At 27.3% G+C, this 26093-nt stretch overlaps 1 protein-coding gene across 1 annotated transcript in view; it reads right to left on the bottom strand.

Moving 5' to 3' along the window:
* The window catches only part of LOC136083027 (leucine-rich repeat serine/threonine-protein kinase 2-like), a 30706-nt gene extending 5100 nt beyond the window's left edge, over positions 1–25606 (bottom strand). The window contains exons 1-2 of the mRNA XM_065802438.1: positions 25321–25606; positions 19549–19703 (exon numbers count right to left, since the gene is read on the bottom strand). Coding sequence (XP_065658510.1) covers positions 19549–19703; positions 25321–25555 — 390 coding nt within the window. The 5' untranslated portion in view covers positions 25556–25606. The remainder of the gene's footprint in view (positions 1–19548; positions 19704–25320) is intronic.
* Positions 25607–26093: the final 487 nt, after the last annotated feature.

The raw sequence follows: 26093 nt of genomic DNA, 5'->3' as shown, positions 1-26093 counted from the left end.
ACATTGAGCACTCTATTGTGTAGCATACTTTTTAAAGTTGTTTAAATATATATATATATATATATATATATATATATATATATATATATATATATATATATATATATATATATATATATATATATATATATATTGATGATTAGATATTCTTCCTGATGAAGAAATAATTTGTTGAAGAAAAATCAAGATAAATGTTTTTACTAATTTAACTTACTATTGCTTTGCTCTTTAAGAAAATTGAGCACTCTATTTGTAGAATAAACTAACATAATTTATATATATATATATACTTTTTTTTTCCATATATATACTTTTTTTCTCTGATGGTCTGGTTGTTATTAAAATTGCTTTGCTTATATTGGTATAACAGTTTCACCTCATTTTAATCCATTTAATATTATGTTTAATTTTTTTGTGCTTTGTTAACATATTTCATTGTAGTGACTTCATTTGTTGTTTTTGTTGTTTTTACTAAATGTTATTTAAACTTCTTTTATCTTTTTAAGATTTAAAAAAAAAAAGAAATTTTTAAGTGGGTTTTAATGATACACTTACTTGTTTATAATTTGATTTTAAGACTAGTTCACATGTTGTTCATTATGTTATACTTTTGAATAGCGAAATTCTATCTATATATCTTTGTCAGCATCAGGTGTTTATAAACTTTGTATGGTTTTTTTCCCTCCAAATTTACATAGATTTTTCTATCTTATCGGCTTGAGTGTATTTCTCCAAAAAGTACCAGTGATTAGTTGTGGTTTTAATAAAGTTTTATGTTATAACATTTTTTACTTTTGCTGTGTCATGTAATACTTTGAGTTTTTTCTATTAGAACTTATTACTAAAGTGTTTTTTATTTTCTATTTATATATTTCAACCAATTTTTGACCATTGATATAGTAAATGCTTATTTTGAATTTTTTTTTTTCTGTAATAAATTTAATATTTTGATCTAATTATTTTTTATTTTATCATGTTATTTGATATTGAATTCACATTTCTTACTTTCCATAATAGTTCATTAAAAATAATAGTGCTTTACAAATTTGGGTGTAGTTAGATTTTTGGCTGTTTGAAGTGGAGTCCTTTTTTAAGAGCAGGCATAAATTGAAGGGTAAAACATAAATGTTGATGATGTTTATCTGACGGGATAAATTACATAATTGGTGCTGAGCTTTTTTAAAATGCCACTATTAATAAACATGATTCTGGGGAGAAGTTTATTACCACCACTACATAAATTATGATAAGGGGGTCCAAAACTAACTTTCTTTGGATTTGCGTAGTTTAACCAATTTTTCTTAACTAATTTTTTATGCTGATTTCGAATTACTTGAAACTTTTTTTTCATGATAGATATTTGTCCTTCTACTTAAACTTCAATAAAAGTGGTTATTTTGACAAAATAATCAATTGTTAAACTAAATGATAAAAATGGTAAATACTTTTCTTTTCGTTTTATCAATAAAATATGTAATCATTGAGTGTGCATAGCTTTTTGTTGCATATACATGCAACAAAATTATGCATTATACATGAATAACTCCATATAAGGAATGATTTGTAGCAATTACTATTGAAAATGCAAAATAACTTTATTTAGCCATGGCACAGTGGGCCAGAATGCACTTTTACTGGACAAAATTCATAACTAATTTAATATTAGAGCTATATTCACTAAAATTAGTATGAGTACTAATATGATGTCTGCGCTTTTTATGAAGGTAATATTTTTTTATTTCGTTGCTATGAATACCTTTTGTTTTGCTTAGCAACAACCTACTTTTGTTATCTGCAGATATTTTATAAGTGCTATATTCATTAAATTTGGCATGAGTACCAATATGAGATCACACTTCTTACAAAAGTGATAATTTTTTAAATTTAGTTGTTATGGATACTTATATTGCTTAGTTACCAGATACTTTCCTTAGTTACAAAGTGGTAAATTGATATTTAAATATCTTATCGGATTTTTGACCCACCTATATTGAATAAAAATTGAGTATTTAGGTAAATAGTGTTTTAGGAAAAATAAAAGCAAAAAGTAGTGCAAGAAAACGTTATCAATTTTAAATTACATCAAAAAATTATAAAACAATAATATCGTTTGAAGATTGTTTAAGTAATTGTAAAACATCTGAAGGAAATGCTTTATGATTTGTTTGGTGTGATGTTGATTTACGCAATGATGAAATAACAGGATCACTGGAAACTAGGAGTCTATTGATAAGATCAGTATTTGTTGCTTTTCTGGATGTTTTTTGGCTGAAATTTTCGCGATAAGATTTAAAGTTTTTATTTCTAGCCTCTTGAGCTTCCTCTGACATAAGTCCGATGGGTAATGTAAGGCTTTTAATTATGTCATGTCCATGTATCAATACTTTGTGAACTGATTGAGCCATGTAATACCATGGATAAAGGGACACATAAAGTCTAAAAGTGTCAAAACAATAATCTTTGAACTTTAAGCAGTCTATTTCATATCCTGAAGAGAGCGTTACCAAGATAATGTAAAATCTGAATATAAGGTTTTGGTCAATACCCAGAATTTCAGCTGTTTGTTCATATGCTGCAAAAGCACGCCTTGAGGTATTGCCATCATTACTTGTTCCAGAACCACCACTTTTAGGGAAATCAACAACAAGTCCCATTTTGTTCATAAAATCAGTCTGAATCTTTTGTTTAGCTACAGATGCCTTTTCTTTGTGTTCTTTACATCTTGCTTGCCACTTTCTTGTTTCTTTTTTATATGCAATGTGCAATAACATCTCAAAAAATCGAATCCATGCATGAAGACTGGAAAGACCATATTTGAACTCTCTGTTAGTATAATCTTTATTAAGGATATCAAGACTATTCATATTTTTTGGAGAGACAACACACACTGAACAGCATTGGTATGAGTTATTTTTTTCAGATAATATTGTTTGAACCTTCCCATCAATCATTGTAAGTTCAATAATACAATTCACTTCAATAGAAGATCCGCAAACCTCTAATAAAATCATACCCAAGCTTTCTATCTCACTTTTAATGTACTGATCTTCTTCAATCACAGATTCCTTGGATTCCATTTTGTATGCAAATCTTATGGGTCTACAATAGGCTGTGGAGGACGACTTTTGATTTCTCCAAATAGGCACCTTTTCGTTGCTGTTGTTAAATCCAGTCAAATCCAATGGGACAAGACAAGTAATAAATAATGATTCTTCACGCTTTAAATCTCTGTTAATGTCGGGTTCTGATAAAACTTGTTTATAAATGCTTTGGCCAGTAGCACCATCAAAACCAGCCTTACACGTTAGTGTCATTGTTTTTATTGCTTTGTCGTTCAATATCAAGTGCCTTAGCACAGGTTCCTGAACTGCACAGATTCTTTGCAAAGTATGAGTCATTAAATCTTTTAAAGGAACTGAAGCTGAATAGTCCTCCACTGTTATGTTTGCAGGATAACATCTCTGACATCATTGTAAGCGGGGTAGATGTTATATTCTTTCTCCAAGGCTCCGCTTCTAATCAATTGATAGGAAGCTTTTGTCAGACTTGCATCAATTATTAAAGCCAGTGCTTCGTCTGCTGAATATTTAGTTGCTTTATCTGTATTTGATATATTTAAAACATTCTTGGCAGCAATAACAACAGATTCATCTCTAAATTTTTTATTAGCAGCAAAAAATAATTCATTGGATGAATGAGATCAATTAAACAAGATACACGCCGTTTTTTAGTTTTATTAGAACTATTATCAAATGCAACTGGTTTTCGACCACGTCTACTTGCAGTTGGTTCATTGTCTTTTTTTCTGACAATTAAATATTCATTAAGCCAGTTCACAAACTTCTTTTCAAAATTTTTCACAGTATAGTTTGCAGATTTCCACTTTTTTTTATACAAGTAAACAAATCGTTGAACAGCATGTCTAAAATCAACGTCTTTAAAATCAGCAAATTTTGGCTGAATAAATTTTAATACATCTTCAGTAATATTTTGTTTTGAAATACTAAGATTGTTGGAGAAAATTATGAATGTCTAAGTTTAACAAAACCATATCTAAATAATTATTGTAACAAGTATTTTGTATTTAAAAGTAAAATGTTATAATATATATGCCGCCTGGACTACTAATACTTGTTAGTAATTAAGTTACTACAAGCGTTAGTAATTAAAATTAAAAGTAATTAAATTACTGTCAGTGTTAGTAATTAAATTACTAACAACTACCAAAAATATGTTGTTGCTATGTTATGCAAAGTAAGGTATCCATAGTAACCAAAAAAAGTTAACCTCATAAGAATTCTGAATCTCATTTTAATACATACCCCCAATATTGTGTATTTAGCGCAAGTAAAATACTGTTAAAACAACGTTAATGTAAAAATGAGTTGTTGCTATGCAAAATTTAGTACCATAGCAACCAAGTTAAAACATACATAAAATCTGAACGGGGATTTAAGGGGACGAGCAATCAATTAAAACTCGATTGAAGCATCATATAGCTCAAATAAATATAAGACAACACATGGCAAATTGTGGTAATTATTAGTTATTGTGCGGCAAAAAATAAGTTTCTTAAGAATTTTTTTTTTTTATCTGTGATTTTCAAAGTATAACTGAGATAACATGCTATAACAAATTTATTTCACACATTGGTTTTTCTTATCTCTAAATACTCTAGAATAACATGTACTAATTTTTTGTTTCAAAAACGTAGATGTAATTGAAATATAACACAACGTTGATGTCACCGTTAATTACTTATTTATAATTTTTTTATTTTTTTATTTTATCTCAATATTCAAATGCTTAGAGTCCTGGTAACTAAGGGATTTAATATAAATAAATTATCAATAGATTTCTCCTAATATATGTAGATACTAAAATTAAATGGGTTTTCAAGATTAGACAACTAAAATTTTTCCCATTTTGTCCACCTACTGGCCCACTGTGCATGGTGCAGTGATTTGAGTTCTTTGTGAGAATCAAGAGGTCTGAGGTTGGTTGTTGGCTCTGACCAGCTAAGGATGTGTAAATTTCCTAGTTAAACTGCTCTTCCATATTGCTTTGTGATAAGATGAGTAGGTCTTCTAGGAGGTTTTTAACAAATTAAAAAAAAAGCCATTGTAGGTGATTGTGGATTGTTGTGAGAACTTTCCAAGTTAAGTAGAAACTTTAAATTATTAGCTTATTCTTCTGTAGACATAAGACAGCTTTTTATTTTATTATCAATAATTATAATTTTAAATAAAGTGGATCTTTGTTGCAATGATCTACTATTTTTGAATATTACTAAAATAAACATCTCATTCATCGTCTTTAACATTTAATACATCTTTCTGTTTTTTGATACATTTACTGACATCTGATTTGCATGTAAATGGGCTGCCTTGTAATCAAACGAGCTAAGATATAATATCTCTTGGACGCCTAATGTAAAGCTTACAGTTCTTTTTTTGCTAATCTGCTCTGTGACTGGTTTCAACTGTATTTTACATTTTTAAATTTTTTAACAATGAGAAACATTTACTGAAATACTTTTAAATTACCTAAATCTTGATTTCACAATGGTTTGGATATTTAAGTATATTATCACAAGAAATTTTTACAATCAACAGTATTTCCGAAGTTGATTTTAATAATTTCCATGCTGACGCTTAAGTTCTATCTTATTTGTAATTGTTTAATAAACTGCAAAAACTTGATTAAAAATGTAATACATAAGCTAATCCATTAATGCATCTTTTTTCCAAATTCATAATACTTTCTTATTTTCAGTTCAAGAAATATAGCTAAATTTTGCTCAACTATTTGCAAGAATTATACAATCATCCAAGTTTTTTGATGCAAATGTACGAACTGTTTCTGCGACTACTGAGCAGTCAATCTTATACAATAAAAATTTCCGAAATATAATTTGATGTTGACTTTACCAAAGACAAGAACAAAAATGAAATTTTTTTGAAACTTTGATTTTGTTATGGTCTCAAAGTTACTTTGATTCGGAACGTAGAAAAAACTTTACTTCTAAACAATATGTTCATCCGCTTCTTACATCATTTTGATATTACAACTTGTATCATCATATTATCACCCGAAAAACTGTTTATTAACCACCCATTTGACTAAAATTTATCTAGTCTTATTACAGTATTAAGTTAGTCTTATTGCAGTTTTTAGAATATATTACTTATCTGCTGGTTTTCATATTACAAAGATATTTTCAAGGTTTTGTATTATCTTTTTATATTTTTATAATAACTCTATTTATCTATCATTATTTATCTTTATATTTTTACATTATCTTTTTATATTTTATATCATCTTATATTCTTTACTCAGCTTTGTTTTAATTTTTGCCGAGTAAAGGCAATTTAGTATGATAAAATGCGTCTATTACTAGGAGGTTTCTAAAGAGGTTTATTAATTTTGATTTAGTAAAGGCAATTTAGTAAAGGCAATTTAGTATGATAAAATGCGTCTATTACTAGGAGGTTTCTAAAGAGGTTTATTAATTTTTATTTATTTGTTTACTAGTTTATGATTTATTTATTAGTTTGTTAGTTCTTGTTGAAGTATTTTTCATTTTAATCAAAATTCAGTTAACGAAATTAATCACAAAGTATTTTCTAACGAAGTAAATCAAAACAAGTTTTTACACTACGTAAGACTTATTTGTTTTGTTTTAGGTATACTTTAATAATAAAATTTCTGTTGACTATGATTTGTATATAAGCTTTTTCTTCTTTTTATATATATATATATATATATATATATATATATATATATATATATATATATATATATATATATATATATATATATATATATATATATATATATAATAAAATATATATATATATATATATATATATTGTATATATATATTGTATATTATATATATATATATATATATATATATATATACATATATATATATATATATATATATATATATTGTATATTATATTGTATATATATATTGTATATTATATATATATATATATATATATATATAAATATATATATATATATATAATATACAATATATATATACAAATATATATGTATAATATAAATGTATCTACATTTTTTTTTTTTTTTTTTTTTTTACATTATTCCCCCCCCCAAGGCCCGAGGGGGGCCACTACAGTCGAGGAGGATACTCATTTTTTTTTTTTTTTTTTTTTTTTTTTTTTTTTATAATAATTTTTTATTTTATTTTTTTAGTCATTATTCGTGGTGCAACCCTCTCTCAACTCTTTAACTCCGAAACACGAACCTTGCCGAGGTTCAACAAGGCCGCTGCGCGGAGAAACTAAGTTGAGCGCGGTACTTCCAGGGACGTGGTGGGAGTCGAACTCCGAACCTCTCGCTTACAAAGCGAGCGCTCTTACCACTACACCACTACCGCATGCAAATATATATATAAATTAAGATCTATATATAAATACCAATATATATAAATACTACAAAATAATTAAACTATAATAAATTATATAGTTCAATTATAATTAAAATATAAAAAAACACACGGTATTAAAATATAAAAAAATATAAAAACACACAGTATATAAGTGAATTAAATTAAAAGTAGTGAGCATGATAAAACAAAGCAACATTGAAATCATAGGCTGACTTAGCAAATGATAGTTTTCAGGAGAAGTCAGTAGTGAAAGATAATCAAAACAAGCAGAATAGGACTCAGTAAGACATTTAATCATATTGAAATAATTAGTAGCAGTAAACACTTGAGCATTGATAAAAACTCATCAGTCATGGCACAAGCTATATATATAGCCTCAAACTATCACAGAAGAGAGATCAGATCTAAGATAAAATGCCTAAGCAATCAACCAGCCAATTCAGAGGCAGATCAGGAAGATCATGAATACAGGTGAGGATCAATACAGAAACAGAATGGAACCTTATAAACCCCTAGGCTTAATCAAAATATAGGCAAGTATTTATATAAGGATAACTTTGATATTGCAATTGGATAGAAAGAACTTAAATAATTAAAACCTCATCAACACAATTTCAAGTGAGCATATAAAAATAACCATTGGTATATATTTATTCTTAATATTTTTTGTTCTTTCCTTAAATGTTTTACAATATTAGTCATTTTATAATTATAATAATTTCAATAAGATTAAAATATTTATACATATATAAAATACAATTAAAATAATTTTAATAGAATGATTACAAGATTAGTTAAGTTTGAAAGAGGAACAATGCAAGATCTCGTAGAAGACCTTAGGGTCTTGTCGACAAGAACCGCTTTATTTTTACTAAATTTAATACAATAAATGTAACTACATTGTTACATTTATTGTATTAAATATATATATTCTCGTCGAAAGTTAAAATAAATAAACGTAAAAGATATAAAAATATAAGAGTAAGTTATCGATAGATAAAATTATCTGTTTAAGTTTTCTTTTGAATGTGTTGTAATTCCACTCTTGAGTAAAATCAAAATATTTCAAAACTATTTTGTTCCATAAAAATCTCCTTGATAAGAGATACAAGATCTACCAAATGTATGCAAAAAAGGTTGTTGGATAAAGTTTTCATTTTGAAGATCTAACTTTTTTTTTTTTAATGTAAGTATAAATTATAAAAAGGATAAGGGGAAGTGTTAGTTTTACATTTATACATAAAGCAAAGAATATTATATGCATTAGGTTGATATACATTAGAATATTCATTTTAAGTAAAAGACTTGAGTAAAACGGTCTTTAAAGTTTATAAGACGAGCAATATGCTTCTGTTGCCAATAAAGAACGTCTAGTGTACTTATATTTACACCACCCCATGCAGGATTAGCATAATTAATATGGCAAAGAATAAATGAGTAATATAATTGAACTAAAATATATTTATTTAAAAAAGGTGATTTGTATAGCATTGCTATACTTCTAGCAATTTTATTGTTTAGGTTGTTAACATGATTTTTTCATGTGAGGTTTTCATCAATGTAAACACCCGAGAAATTAGTAACTTTAGCTCTCTTTATTTCAGTATTATCAATATACAAGGAAGGTATATTCTAAAAAGCTGGGTAAAAGAGGATTCATTTAGTTTTTTTGATATTTATTGATAGTTTGTTTGACTTGAACCATTTAGATATTTCAATGATTTCACTATTCATTTTGTTGATTAATGTTAGTAAGTTATTGTCAGTTAAATAAAGATTTGTGTCATCGGCAAGCATAATTGTTGTCAAATTTGTTGCTTTATAGAGATCATTAACATAAATTAAAAAAAGCAAAGGTCCAAGTATGGATCCGTGTGGAACTCCGCATGATATATTTAATAAATTTGATGATAAGGTTGAGTCTATTTTAACAAATAGTTGCTGATTTTTTAAATAGTTTTTTAATAATAATACATTCCCTGTGATTCCATAGAGTTGTAGTTTTTTAACAAGAATTTTGTTATCAATAGTTTCAAAAGCTTTTGATTAGCCTATAAAGATGCCTAGAGTATATTGTAATTTTTCAAATGAATTTGCAATACTTCTAGTAAGTTGAAATATTGCATGTTCAGCAGAATTATTTTTTTTGAATCCAAATTGATTTTTGTATAATATTTTATTTATAGTTAGATGGTCATATATTTTACTATACAAAATTCTTTCCAAAACTTTTGAAAAAACCGGGAGAACTGAAAATGGGCAATTGGGTGAGTTATTGAATTTAGTTAGTTAACCTCCTTTAAAGATTGGAGTAACTTTAGCTATTTTGAGAGCATATGGAAATATTGCTTGTTTAATTGAGCAACTGAAAATTTTTAAAAGAATATTTTTAATGATGCCATAAGAACCAATAATAATATTTCCATTGATATTGTCTGGTTCAACCGCTTTATTAAGTTTAATCATTTTGTAGGCCAATTCAATTTTTTCAAATGTTGTTTCAAAAATATTTAGAGAAGAGTTTAAAGGAGAGGGGGAGTGTCACTTGCTATATTAGTGACAATAGGGTTATTTTTAGCTAAGTTTGGTCCAACTAATACGAAATATTTATTTATTTTAGCTGCTATTCTAATATGATCATTTGGGACTTCGCCATTTATTTCAATAACTTTGGGCAGAGAGCACATTTTTATTTTATGATTACTGATGATTTCATTTATGCATTTCCATGTTTTTTAAGAATCATTTTTGTATTTTTCAAATAAATTGGTGTAGTAATTTTTTTAAGGTTTTTTCTTTGTTTTTCAAATTGTTTTGCATAAGTTTTATAGAGTGTTTTACTTTCAATTGTTTTAAATTTTAGGTATTGAATATACAGTTTTTGTTTTATTTTCGAGGATTTTCTTAAATCTTTTGTAATCTATGGTGATTTTATATTTTTATTTGCTTTAAAAATCTTGCATTTCGGAAAATTTACATCGTAAATTTCATAAAATATTTAAAAAAATGAATTGTACATATTGTTTGGTTCAGTAGCAACTAATAAGATTCCAGTTTATCAAAGATAATTGCTCTTTTAATAAGAGGAAGTTTTAATCGTTAATGAGTCGTTTTATAATTATTTGTTTTTGTAGAGGTAATAATTCAGTAGTTCTATTAATAAAGAAAAAAATGGGAAAATGATCAGATGAATCACTTTTAATAATTCCTTTTTTAAGCAATTTATTTGAAGTATCGGTTGTAATAATATTGTCTATTAGTGAAGCTGATTTTGTTGTTACCCTTGTAGGTTTATTTATTAAAAGAATTTCTCCATTTTCAAACAAATCGTTATAAAAATTTTTAATGTTGCTATTTATGTAATAGTCATAAAAATTTAAGTTTAGATCACCAATTAAATAACTTAATTTTTTTTTCGTGAAAACCTTTTTTTATGTTATCATTAGTTAAAAAATTATTAAAACTTTTAATTGCGCTTGATGGTTGGCAATATCAGCTTAAAATTATATTTTCATTTTTTTCAGTAATAATCTCAATAGTTAAAATCTCTTTATCGCCATCAGAAATACTCATGTCAGACCTGATAATAAACTGCAAATTAATGTTTACATAAATAAGAACACCTCCACCTTAATTGTTTGTTTTGCATGCAAGCGGGACCATATTAAAGCCTGAGAGATGTAGATTTGTGTACAATGCAATGTCGAAAGGGATGCACCACGTTTCTGTTACACATAACGTTAAAAATATTCTATGTTTCTTATAAGTTGTTGTAAAAACTTTAAAAGTTTCTTTTTAGGCTTCTAATATTAAAATGAATAACATTAATATGATCCCACTGAATAAATTTTATTTTATTTTTATGAAAATAAGAGCAGTTATTTTGTAAAGCACCTGTATCATAAAAGTAATTTAAATTAAGATCAAGTTTTTCATTAAGTTTAAAGTCATTAGTTTGAAGAAAATTTGTTAATTCAATTTAATGTTATTTTGTTGAATTGAATCCATTTTAGAATTTTTATATTTCGATAATTTTAAAATAAAGGAGTTTTTCTTAATTAATTGTGTGTTATTATTCATTAGAAAATAATGCCTTTCAATCGTAACTCATTGCTTCAGTAAACAGATTTCTTCTTATTTGCATTGTTTGTTCGTAAAAATCTTTGTTGACAATATCGAGCTTTCATCTTTATAGTTCAAAAACTTTACTACAATTGTTCTATTTCTTCTTTTTTCGCCAAATTCTTTTCTTCCAACTCAATGTGCTTTTTCGATTTTAATGTTTTCATTCATTCCTAGCTTTGTTTTCACAAAGTTCTTCACTTTACTCTCTGTGTCTTGCCAATTTTTGTTTTCATTTTCCTCAAGTCCATTCATTCTTAAGTTGTTTTGGCAACTTCTATCTTCTTTCTCTTCGGCAACTTCTATCTTCTAATTCTGCAAGTTTATCAATAATAACTTTTTTGTTTTCAATCTTTTGCTCATTTTTATGATGATTTTTGATGAGTTTTTGTAGTTATTATTTTTCTAGAGACCATTATTTCCTCTAACAATTCGTACTTTTCGCTAACGAACTCCACAGACTTTTTTAAATCTCCTACTTTTATTTTCTTCTGTTAAAAATTATAATCTTGTTTCCAATTTTTCTACTTTATTGTTGAACAATTTCACGATTGTATTTTCATGTATGTACATTATTTCTTTTAGTAAAATTTTTTGTTATGTTTTTTTTTATTTTTTCAGTTAAAAAAACTTTTTTCTAAAAATACAGGTCTGTACTCTGCATTGCGCTGCGTCTATCTGTCTATTTTAATTAGTGACTTAAAAATAGATTTCCAATTTTATATATGCATTCAATGATAACCTGCAGTTATAAATTCTTTTATGATTAATAAATTAGTCTAGCTGTTATAATCTTTATAGATACTTACAAATATTATTATTAATATTTTTTTTTTAATGAACAAAAATTATTTAATAATTTTAAAATTTATTTATTCTATTTACAAGTTTTGCGTAAACAAAACTTTGGTAAACCATTAAAGCATATTTATTAGGCTTTAACATTATTTAAACAAATTATGTTATATTAAGTTTTTATTGTAACTTTTTATTCTTATTTATTTTTATTTTATTCTTCTATTTTAGTCTTAATTAAAAAAAAAAAGATTTTTTTGTAAATATCAACATTTTTTTTTTCTTATACTTGTACTATATTTTTTTTTAGTTTTGACTTATTCATTGTTTTATTAGTTTACCTAATGTTGAATGATGGTTTTAAGTTATAAAACTTCTTGATTAGAAATTTATTTTATCAATAACCAGTCATAGTTAAAAAAAACCTGGAAACTACCTAATTTAAAAAAAAAAAGTTTTTCACTGATGACATAGCAAGACCACTTTTTAAGGTTAATTTTTAAGAATTTTTGTATGCTAATTTCATATGAATGCATAAGTTTATTTAATATATCATAACAATTTGTTAAGTATCTTCTTAACTTGAAACCTTTATATCATTAAAGATTTCATAACATTACATTATCATAACATTATCATTAAAGATTTCATTTCAAGGATTACATTCATGGTTCAATGTTAATCATATTTGTTGACCAGACAGCAGTTAATTAAATTTAATCTACAATTAATCAGTGGTAAAACTTTAGCTAATTAAATTTATTTTTATGAGAGTTTTTAAATTAGAATTTATAAATTATGTCCCAGAAAAAGAAAACAAAGTTGCTCAGGAGCCTTTTAATGAAGCAAACCAAGTTACTAAATGATAATCAATTCAAATAAATTATATTGCTGATCTTGTTCTTGCTGCACTTGGCAAGCAATCTAATAATGAAAATAAACAGTCCAGATTTTATTTTAATGATAGCATTTTTGATTTTTTAAGGTATATTTCATACTTCATTTCCAAAATTTGGAAGAGTGAAGAATGCATAATCCATTGCTAATAATATGTCCAACAATGTTTACAATGCGCTTTTGAACTTTGCCTAGAAGAGAAAGAGCATCATAAGAAGAACTTGCCCAAATATGACAACAGTATTTCATACAAGGACGAATAAGAGATTAGTAGAGGTAAAGAGAAGCAATCTTAGCAGATGCTAACTTATCAATCGATTGTATATATGGTTTCTATAAAAAGTAAGTAGTAAACGATAATCCAAGAAATTGTCAAAAAGAGAACTCCTTGAGAGGGCTGCCATTTGTTAATATAGAAATGTCGACAGTATTGCAATAGTTTACAGTAAATAACTGAGTTTTGTTGAAGTCAAAATTTACAAGCCATTGTGACCCCAATCTGTTATAGAAGTGAGACCAGATTCAAGATTGGCTACCTGTTCTACGCGATCGAAAAGAGAAGACTTTTTGTTAAGACAGGAGTATAAAGTTGAGTCATTAGCAAAAAGAGTTACTATGAAACAAGGTTGTTGGGAAGATCATTAATATAGATAAAGCAGGACTAAGGACAGAACCTTGAGGTACCCCAGAAGTAAATGGAAATGAAGAAGAGTGTTGGTATTAACTAATCAAAACTTTAGCATTTAGGCAGGTTTTTAATATCTATTTAACTATTAAAAACAATCATTTGTCATTTTTTGTTATCAACAATAAATGATTTTGGTGTAACATAAAAAGCTAAACATGAACTCTTTACAAATTATAAAAAACAATTTTCTAGCAAAAAAAGTGTGATATTTGAAATATATAATTATATCTATTATTTAATTAATATATAGCTTCGTAAAATCGCTTTTACATTAATTTTTTTAAATTCAGCATTTATAGTCTTTGATAACTTGCAGTGACGGAGTAGGAAAGGATGTTCGATAAGTGAGACATTGTTTTTGATAAATGTTAATTAAATGCTTTTAAGTTAATTTCATTCTAACACTGAAATCAAGTACCACAAAGTTTTTTTTACAGGGAAAGATATAAATTATGTAAAAAAAACTACTAAAAATTAGAAAAACTTGTTTTTTGAAATAAATTTAAAATTATAAATATGTAGAAATATTTTAAAGATCCACAAGGATAAACCATTTCTAAATGTTACAGCTGTATTTCCAATATTTTTAGATATTTCATATTTTAATAATTTTTCAAACAATTTAACAAGTTTTTCACTTTAAAAGTCTGATAATAAAAAAGAGGTATAGAAAATTGATCAAGTGAATTACAAATAAAAATTCTGCCCCTTATGTATGCATGTTGATTGCAACCCTTGGATTTAGGGTCGGCATTTGGCAATGCCGACCTAAAAGTTTTTGAGGCTGGCAAAAATTGCCGACCTCATTACTATGTTTTATGGTAAGACCTTTGTTTCAAATTTTTTTTGCTTACCTCTAAAACATTGAGGACAGCAAATTATTTTTCTGACCTCATTTTTCTTAATTGCGAGGGTTGTGATTGTAAACAACTGATAAAGTCAATATACAACCTTTCCTTTTGAGCTTTTTGCTAAACTCTGGCAGATTGTGTGCTTCAGCAATGGGCCTTGGTTTTACTGCGTATGCACTTTAAGGATTATTTCTATAATATATTTATATGAAATCACTTTAAGGATGCCCCCTAACTAAATTAACACAAAAAACTAAAAGTTTTTAAAGTTTATTTAGAGCAAAATTAACATGTTTTAATAGAAAACATATGTCAAGTTGAATAAAAAATTGTTGAATCAGAAATAATTCTAAGGAAAGACTAAACAACTTGAAAACATTAACTCAAGTATAAACTTTAAAATAACACCCTTTGTACCTCAAACTGTTTAATAATAAAGTACCAATATTTATATAATATCAATGCTAATATAATATAAAATCAAATATTTAATAACACGATTTAAACTTTTCTTTTAATTCTGATTCTTTCTCAACAAGGCTGCAAGCAACCACTATTAAATTATTAGAAAAAAGAATAGATTTAAGGAACAAGGAAATTGTTTAATGAAGACTTAAAAAGTTGTAGGCTGTATGAGTCATGAAATGAAAAGAACAATGTTTAAACTGTTTAAAGGCTGTATGAGTCATGAAACATTGGAGAGAGTCCCAAAGAATCAAAATGTGGGGGAAAAAACTAGAAAAGAGTTTTTAGGGCATGCAGGGACAGAATGAGTTTTGTAAAAGAATGTAAAAGAAAAAAAAGAAGAATGAATTTAGGTTGGTGGAAGCAAAGATGATAGCTCCTTCGAGAAACAACCATAATAGTATTTGCAGAAAAGAGAAAGAGATGCAACTTTATGACGATGGGAGAGAGGCTCAAGCTTAATAGATAAAACAATTACTCTTATAATGTGTTTTTGAACCTTGACTAGAAGAGAAAGAGTATCAGTATTAGAAAATATTTCTTGCTTTTTTTTTAAACAAAGAATATTATGAAATGCTATTAAAAAATCATATAACTTTTAATAACATTTTTAACAACCATAACTTTTTAATTTTTTTGTAAACTTATAAGTGTTCAATAATGACAATAATGACACAGTACAAAATGTTAACTTTAATAAATATAAGATAATTTGTTCACTTTTATTTAACTTTATTAAATATAATGAAACTTTGGTCAACTTTATTAAATACAACATATAGCATGCATATTAAGAGATATTCTAGAGAATGAACTTTTAGACAGTAATAAAAGTAATAAAAGAAAAGCTCTTTATTGAATACATATTAGGTAATATGTTTTATATTTTAGTTAAAATGGTACACATCCTTTTAATTTTTAATTTTTTTAATTTTTTTTAGTTAACATTTAATAAAGAAAAAATCTTATTGTAAACTATTACTAAAGAATATTGAAATGATATTACATGAGTTTGTTACATGAGTTTAAAGTGTTACTAACTGTGCCAAATAAAAGGAAAAAAAAAAAAAATTAGTGTTCTTTTTGAAGCAAAAATAAATAATATCCAATTTGACAAAAAAATTAACATTGTTTTCAAGCCATGGAAAACAGTTTGTAATATGTAAAAAAAATTGGATATTATTTATTTTTGCTTCAAAAAACATTTTGAAGCAAAAATAAATAATATCCAATTTTTTAAAATGTTAATTCACCTCCTCAAGGCCGAGAAGGCCACTACAGTCTAGGAGACTTTTATTATGTTGATATTGCAAACAAGATTGAATGTGAAAAAAGCCATTTCTAATTTTTGATGATGTATAAGGTGAGAGGAAAAACACCCTGTCAATCTAGATCAGGAAGAAAAAGAAAAACTACAAAAAAAGAAGTTAAATGCATTGTTCAAGCTTCCCTAAAAGTTCACCTCATTTCTACAGATAAGATAAAAGCAGATGTAAAAAAGTTTTTTTTTACCCCCTAACTGAATGATGAGCTTCTATTTTTAAGGGCTGCAATTTACAGTCAGAGAAATAAGTATCCGAACAAAACATTTTATTGTGAAAAATAAACTTTGTCAGGTTATTTCAGAAAAACATATGTCTTTGATAAATACTTTTATAATTATTCTAAAAGCAAATTTAATTACGATTTTATGTTGCAAAAAATTAATCAACGGTAATTAACTTGCGTTGCTAAAATTTAACGATTCCCGAAGGAGTGTTAAAACTTCAATGAAAAATAATTATCCGAACATGTTGTTTTGTAAACGAAGTTTTGAAATTGATTATTAAAAAAGTTTTTAAACCAATGGTTTTAGAAATATTGTTGTTTTACAACAAGTAATTTTTAATAATTGACTGATACTTTTTTAAATTCATTTGATTTACCATTGATATCATCAAGTATGGGAGTTAAAATCAAGGAATGGTCCCAAGCTCAGCGCAATTTGGTTATTGACTTGTTCAAGCAAGGTAAAACAATTAGGTAGATAAATAAAGCGACTGGAATGGCATTAGGAACCATCAGCGATCTGATTAAAAAGTATAATATGTTTGGATATGTGCAAAATCAGCCCAGATTCGGAGCAAAGCGTAAAACAACATGAATAGATCAACAAATTGTCTAGATGGTGCAAAAAAACCTCTTTTTATCAGCACCAAAAGTGTCAAGCCTCCTTAAGAAAGATTTTGGGTTAAAAGTGAGCTCATGTACTATTCGAAATCGATTGAAAGAAAGTGGATTCAAAGCAAGAGTTCCACGCAAGAAACCATTCCTTTCAAAAATCCATCGAAAACAAAGACTTGCATTTGCTAAAAAATATGTAAATATGCCGGCATCATTCTGGAGGAAAGTTTTGTGGACAGACGAGTCAAAATTTAATCTTGTGAAGTCCGATGGAGCTCAAAAAGTATGGAGAAAAAAAGGGGAAGCATTCACACTCAGTTGAATTCGAGGCACAGTAAAATTTAGTGGAGGCAATGTTATGGTATGGGGATCGATGGCTTGGAACGGAACAGGAAAACTGGAGTTTATTGATGGAATTATGGACTCTGAGGTTTATGTTAACATTCTCAATAAAAATCTTCTGGCTTAAACTAAAAAACTGCGATTAGGAAAACATTTTATCTTCCAACAAGACAATAACCCTAAACATACGTCAAAGAAAGCAAAAGAGTTTTTTATCCAAAAGCAAATTGAGTTACTTGAATGGCCTGCGCAACGTCCAGATCTCAATCCAATTGAACATCTCTGGGCTATTCTGGATAAAAATTGTGGCACACGATGTCTAAAAAGAAAAGAAGATTTAAAAATCATGCTCCAAGAAGCTTGGGCTGATATCCACTCAGATACGACAAAGAAATTAGTTGAATCGATGCCATGTCGACTTGCAGAAGTCGGTCCAACTCGATATTAAAAAGTAATAAAAATAATTACTCGGAGAAACATTAATCTTTAAGCCTTAATCTTTAAAATTTTGTTCGGATACTTATTTAATGCTAAAAAATTGCATAGTTTAAATGTATCTTAATTTTTTATCAATTAAATATTATTATGGATATTTTTTTTTGCATATTGAATTCGTAATAAAATTTTCTTTCAGAATAATCGTTTCTTTTATTTTTATAAAGTTTTTTTTTTCAGAAATAACCTGACAAAGTTTATTTTCCATAAAAAAATCTTTTGTTCGGATACATATTTCTCTAACTGTATAAGAGGAGATTTCAAAACAACTCTTTCTTAACTCTATAACTCCCAAACACCTTGACAAATGTAGCTGTTGCGCTGAGAAACAAGTCGAGTGCACTACTACTAGGGACTTGATGGGGATTGAGCTTGCAACTTCTTCCTTATGAGGCGAGCACTTTATCACTACACCACTACTGCATTTAAGTAATTCAATGCTGTGATCAGTTAAAAATATATAGTAGGGTAAGGATCATAGACCTAAAATGATCTCTTTCTGCAGCTGGAAAACACATAAACATATTACGAACTGTTTTCCATGGCTTGAAAACACACACACACACACACACACACACACACACACACACACACACACACACACACACACACACACACACACACACATATATATATATATATATATATATATATATATATATATATATATATATATATATATATATACATAGATATATAGACATTTATAACAGCAGAAATTTTAAAATGTCAAAAAATTTAGAAAATGCAAGCAAACCTATGACAACCTAAAGCCAATCAACAATATGAGAAAAGATTAGAAGACCAGACCAGAAGAAAAGACCAGAAGCTAGAGTTCATATTTAAGAAGCTAGAATTCATATTTAAGAAGCTAGAGTTCATATATGCAGTGGTGGTGTAATGGTAGAGCGCTTGCTTCATAAGCGAGTGGTTCAAAGTTCGATTCCCACCACATCCCTGGTAGTACCATGCTCAACTTGTTTCTCCGCACAGCAACCTTGTTTGTCAAGATTTTTGTTTCGGAGTTATAGAGTTGAGAGAGGGTTGTAACCACAATTAAGTAGCCTCCTCATCTGTAGTGGCCTTCTCAACCTTTTAACATTAAATAAAAAAAGACTTCTTGAACAGAAGGGCTCTTTAGAACTATTATTCTCCATTTATTTATTAACTGCTACTTTATAGCTTAACTACTATTACCATAACTAATTTTTAAAATGCTTCAAAAATCTTGGAGGGATTTGAGGTAATTTGGAAAAAACAAACAAAAATTTACTTCAAAATTATAAAGTAAGACAATTCACACATACCGGTATATTTTTTCGTTCTAAAATTCCATTTCTAATAAAAGCATGAACACAATCAACTGTAATAAACTTTGCCATTAATTTGCAAACCCATGATGGACTGAGGAAAATGATGTCATTCAAACCATCATTTGCACCTTCAAAATAGAGAATAGTACCTAAAAAAAAAGAATAACATTTACAAATTTAAATAGGTTTATTATTTTCTATTTTTGTTAATCATTCTTTTAAAACTAATACACTAACAAAAAAACTTCAAACAACCACTGTTAAGTTACTAGAAAACAAAGAATAATGTTAAAGAGCAAAATGATTGATGAAAGACTTGAAAAATTGTAAATTGTATGGGTCACCATGAAGATGGTGTCAGGAAATTTTTATGTTTATGGTATGGGTCAGGAAAACAATGAAGATGGGAGAGAGTTTCAAAGCATAGATGTGCAAGAAAAAAAAATTAAAAATAAGTTTTTAGAGAATGAAGTGACAGATTCAATAAAAAGATGCAACTTTGCTTAATGACGATTCAAAAAATTTATGAAAATTGGTGAGTGGCATCAGCAGATAGAGCAAGTATAACTAAATTTTTGAATCTTGCCCTCAAGAGAAAGAATATCATTATAACCTTATGAAAATGGGTGAGTGGTACTAGCTTTGCAGATAGAGCAAGTCTAACAAAACTTTTGAAGTGTACTCAAACTACATCCAGTTCTGGTAGTTTAGGACTTAATTTGGAATTGGAAACAGATCGGAAGTAATCATTTAATGCATTAAATATAGATTGGAAGTAGTCATAAAGGGTGATGCGGAAGTTATCGGACAAATCCTAATTTCATTATTTAAGCATAATAATTAGTTTTTGTAATTTTATGCGTAGGCATAAACGTTCTATAAAATATAAACTTTATTATTTGAAACACAATTATTTAAAATGAGGTAAATGCAGCTGAACGAGAATCTTTTCGAAAGCAACTAAAAATGTTTTTTTTAATAAACCTAATATAAAAAAAAAAATCGTACATCATTTCGAAAAGGAAGGATTTGCTCGAAGTACAATATATGATAACCTAAAAAGACTTGAAACTGTTCAATCGTTTTCTGATAGAAAGCGCCCTGGTCATCCGACATCCTGGACTAGAGAAAAGAAAGCCGAATTAACGAGACTTGTCAACAATCGAAAAGAAGTCAGTCAGAGAAAAATAGGTATTAAACTTGGTGTAAATCAATCAACAATTGGTCGTCAGTTAAAAAAAATGAATATTAAATATAGAAAATGTGAAAAGACTCCAAAATATACTATAGAACAACAAATAAAGGCAAAGAAATGAAACCAGTTAACCAACTCTATAACACAAAATCGCTTCTAGTCATATATGACGAAAAATACTTTTGTTTTGCAGGGGACAACATCCCTGGAAATTCTGGATACTAAACAAACAACAAAAAGACATGCCCAGAAAGTGTTTGTTTTATAGGAAAAGAGAAATTTCCAAAAAATTTTTAATGTGGATAGCCATATCTGACCGTGGTATGTCCGAGCCATTGTTTCGCACTTCCAAGGCTGTAGCGATCAATTCATCAATCTATATTAATGAATGTTTAGAAAAACGACTTCTTCCATTTATTCACAAGTATTATGGAGACTTTAACTATTTATTTGGCCAGATTTAGCAAGTTCTCATTATTCTAAAGATTCTCTAAATTGGATGGACCAATATGTTTATTGCGTTGATAAAGAATCCAATCCCCCAAATGCACCTCAAGCACGACCAATTGAAAATTTTTGGGGACATTTGGCACAGAAGGTTTACGAGGGAGATTGGCAAGCTTCAACAGAGCAAGTTTTGATTGATCGCATTAAACTAAAACTACAAGAAATTGATTTAAACTTTTTACAGTCGCATATAAAAGGCGTCAGAGCAAAATTGAGATCAATTGCAGATGGTGGTGTTTTTTCATATAAAAAATAATATATTTTTATTAAAAGATAAATGCTTTATTTTAAAAAAATATAATAGTAGTTTGTTTTTTTTTATAAATAAGTTATTGACGTTTTTATTTTGTCCGATAACTTCCGCATCACCCGTTATAATGAATTAGCAATTTATTATTGTTTTATAAGTAACCTTTCCTAATATGACCTTTTTTGATAATTTATTCCTTACTAACTTATAACTGTTTTTAATGTTATGGTCTTAATTAGTTTATATTAATGTTATTAACTTTATATGCAGATGCTAAATACTTGATATCAATTGTTTTATGCAACACTACTGTAAAAGTTACTAATGTTTAGTGGCAGATTCAATATAGAGGGAGGGGTAGGGGGAGTATTTTAACAGTTTGGTGTACAGTTATAAATGTTCATAAAACTACAATGACTTTGCAAATGATAAACAACTTTTTTTTTAAAGTGGAAAAACAAAAAATTATAACTTCAATGATTTCAACATTGTTGAGCAATTTAGATTTGTTTTTATGTGTTAAAAATGTTTTAGGCAAAAACCTGTATGGCACCTACTCTCCACTTGAAATCTACTTGCAACGGCTCTACTTTTAAAGATGTGGGTGCATCAATATCTCCAGCAATGATGACTTAACTAAAAATGAAAGACATACATCCATTCTTAATTGAGAAATAGATGACATCATGTTTTCCTAACTTTTCTATACTCTACAAAATCGGCTTTTTAAATCCTTTTTTAAACTTTTAAATCATATTAAATTTTATGATGTTTCAGAAGATCAATAACTTGAAGTGGAAAGTGTTATTTTTTAAGCTTAACCATATTATTTCAAAAAATTATTCAAAAAATCCTTTGTAAAAATTTAATTTGTTACTAAGCATTTCTTTTTATATTTAACATCAGCAAAATTAGATTTGAAAGAATTCAGAAAGTCTTAACAACAACTTATAAGTTTTAATTTTTAATAACTTTAATTTTTAAAACAAGTAGTTTTATTTTTCTAGAATATTATCAAGGTACTTGCAATATTATTTAATGACAAGTTAATATAAAAGTAAAAACAAAATAAATAAAAAAGTTGTCAAAAATGATACTGTTAGATAATATTTAAAAGATTTTGTTTTTAAAATTTTTATAAGCTTTTGGTCAAACACACTATTATAAATAAATGGGCGTACTATCATAAAGCAATCAGTATATCTTTGACCATGCCTATGCTTAAAATATTTCAAAAGTAAAAAAAATCAAATTTCAAAGTATTAACTTAAACTAAATAATTTGGAAATTATATTTGTGTCTATTCATCATCATATTTCCCACCTTTTTGACAGGAACGTTAACCAAGAACAAAACACATTAGCCATCCTTGTAGTTTTACTAAACACAAAAACGAAATCATCATAAATCATACTAGATCTTTTGGAGGACAGCGGTCTCATTACTCTCTCAAAGGTTCTAAGAAGATCTACCTAGAAGTACTAAATTGTGGCACAACGTCTGAAATGTATTTAGAAAGTGAATACTGTTAAATCAGGTAAATACTGTTAAATCAAGGTGAATCCTGTTAAATCAAGGTGAATCCTGTTAAATTGAGTTTTATTAGCATTATTAAATTTTTATGTTCATTTGCATCTTTAATAAGAAGTTTAACATTGCTTTTGGCTTCATAAAGAAAGAAACATGTTAAAAATGGGGTATATTAAAAATAGATTTATCAAATAGCCATCCATAACATAACTCAAAAAAAAATTTAGCTGAGCGAGATTTATAGAAAAAGATTTTTTATGAAAAGGAAATTACTGCTTTATGAGGTGCACATTCTTTGACCTAGTTTACGCAACTGTCTTTGATTTTTGGAAGAATCTTTATTGTCCAAATATTGCTACTAAAGAAAAATTATAGGTGAAAACTTTCTTTGTACACATTACCTGACGATTAACAAAGTTTCCCTTTTTTCCTATAATAAGATGGTAGGAAAAAAAAATCTAATGATGTTGCAATAATCTCGCTGCACTACTTCACTGAAATCCTGTCTAAAGAGGTCACTCACCTATAACTCTGTTATAGGTGAGTCACCTATAACAGAGTTATAGGTGACTCACCTATGACTGTAACTGTAACTGTGATTCATTTTCTGGGAAGAATAAAAATTGGAATGTGCTGCAATCTTTACTACACAGTACTCGATTAAAAAAAATGAAAATATTAACTTTTCCTATTAAAGGATACTCTTATATTGGGTGTGATTAAGACATGATCCTGATCAATAAAAAGCTTCATATAGACAAACCAGTCAGCTGGCAGTTTATGAGATGTCACTTTGTGTGATGAAATGTGATGTGATGGATGTGAAAAAGTATTATTCTTTTTCTTATAATTCAGATTAAAACAAACTGCTAAATATAAAAAGACGTAAAAGACCTTATACCTTTTTTCTCAGCAAAATATGAAGACCTACAATGTTTAAAACATCAAGACAAAAAAGAATTTTATGACTGTCTTCCATATGAAAGAGAAGATCATTACACTGAGAAGCTTTTTTTACTGATGGAAATTTCTCTTAAAAAACAAGGATAAAAAATAAAAAACTACAACATTTACTATCTGTAAAACATGTCAAAACTCATAAATGAAATTTCAAAACAAATTGTTATTGGATTGGTTAAAAAGTAATGAGCGCTTTTCGCAATTCAATTTATTATTAATTATAATTTAATAACTTATCTTCATCAATATATGCACTGGAGTGTTTAAAAAAACAACACTTCTAAAATCTGCTGACTGCCCTTTCTTGTGGATTTAAAAAATTTTTAATAAAAAATATTTTTAGAGGTTGCTCATGACCCTTGAACATTCAATAAGTCTCTAATATTAAAAAAAATACTTTTAAGGTATATTTTGGAGGGTCTTAAAACAAGCAAAATTATAAAAAATCTCAAATATAACAATCATATCATGAAAGACTTCAATGATATGGTTCGAGCTGTATTTGTATTTGCAGATGATCCTAAGTTATACAAATTACCTTATTATAGCTCATCATGCAATTACCAGCTAATGATATGGATATTAAAACAAAACTGGGCAAAATTATGGAAACTATATTTTAATGTCAAAAAATGTCAGGATATGCACTTAACCATATTATTTCAAAAAAAAAAACAGACAGAAAATTTATTTCATACACAATACAAACTTTTATTTCTCAATTAATTTAGAAAAGTCTATTGTTACAAAAAGTTGTCTTTGTCAACTGTAATTTAAATTTTACTACTTATGTAAGTACTAATGTTAACATAGTAGAGGCTTACAAAATATCAATAGTTATCGAAAATGTTCTACATTCTAGTAAAACTGTTCTTAGCCTGTCTGGTCTCACTAATAAACACAGATTACTAATTTTAACTAGCACGGATTATCATTTCTTATACATGGTAGAATTTATAAATGAATCTTTAAAGTGTAGTTACGACCCTTTAGTGTTTTAATTAAATCCCATATCCCAGTTTGGTCCCAGTGCCACTAATATATCCACTAATATACTCATACCACTTCTGTTTTTAGTAAGATACACATACCGAAAAACTTTTTTTGTATGAAATTCACAAGTTTACAGAAAAGTCTTTTATCTGAAATAGTATGTTAAGTACATATAAACAATTAGATCAGTATGAGCACATACATGGAACAAAAAGTTGAAAAGCTTGTTTACTGGGCTTAATTATTCTATTAAAAACAGAAAAAACTGCCATATAAATTTGATAAATGTTTTTATTAATTTATATGTATATAAATAGCTGTTAAAAATTACCTGTGTCTAATAAAACCTTAGTGGCTGCCTCAAGATCATCATCTTCAAATTTATCAGCATTACATTTTAGTGACTTGCCAATTTTTACGAAATTTGCTCGACTAATAATTGGAATCTCACCATTTTTTTCTTTCGCATTTCTTATTTTAATGATCTCTGCTTCTAACTTTTGATAACTCTGTGGAACCAGCATACCCATTATCTTAGCACCACCTGGTCTTCCATCAAATGACATACTCTCTGCCAAAAGATAGATTTGTGTTTTAAGGTAATCAATATCTGTAAAATAATTAAATAAAAGTTTAAATGAAATTAAAAAATTTTAAAAATCTTAATAATTAAATTGTCATTACCTTAGTTAATTTAATAAATTATTTTAATTTATTATAATTTATTACTATAATTAATTAATTATTATAATTTACTGTAATTATTATTGGAAATATTATTTTCTCAACTACTTTAAAAAAAATTGATAAACAAATAAGGCAATTTACAATAATTATGTCAAACATTAACATAATTATGTAATGAAAACAAACTTTTATAAAAAAACAACTTACATTCTAGATGGTCATAATTTTTGAACACTGAGAGATTATAGTAAGAAACTTAAAATTTATTGATGAATATAAGTCTAGTTAAAAATGGTAACAGATTTTATCAACTTGTTGCTCTCAGGTTTGGTGTAAGGAGGAGGCAAAAATCTTGGTTCTTTTTTGTTCCCAGGCTCCATTCATTGCAGCTTTTTGTAAGTCATCCTTGCTCAATGT

This window comes from Hydra vulgaris, chromosome 08 (genome assembly GCF_038396675.1).
Source record: "Hydra vulgaris chromosome 08, alternate assembly HydraT2T_AEP".
NCBI classification, from domain to species: Eukaryota; Metazoa; Cnidaria; class Hydrozoa; order Anthoathecata; family Hydridae; genus Hydra; species Hydra vulgaris.
This window is presented reverse-complemented; position numbering and strand designations above follow the sequence as displayed.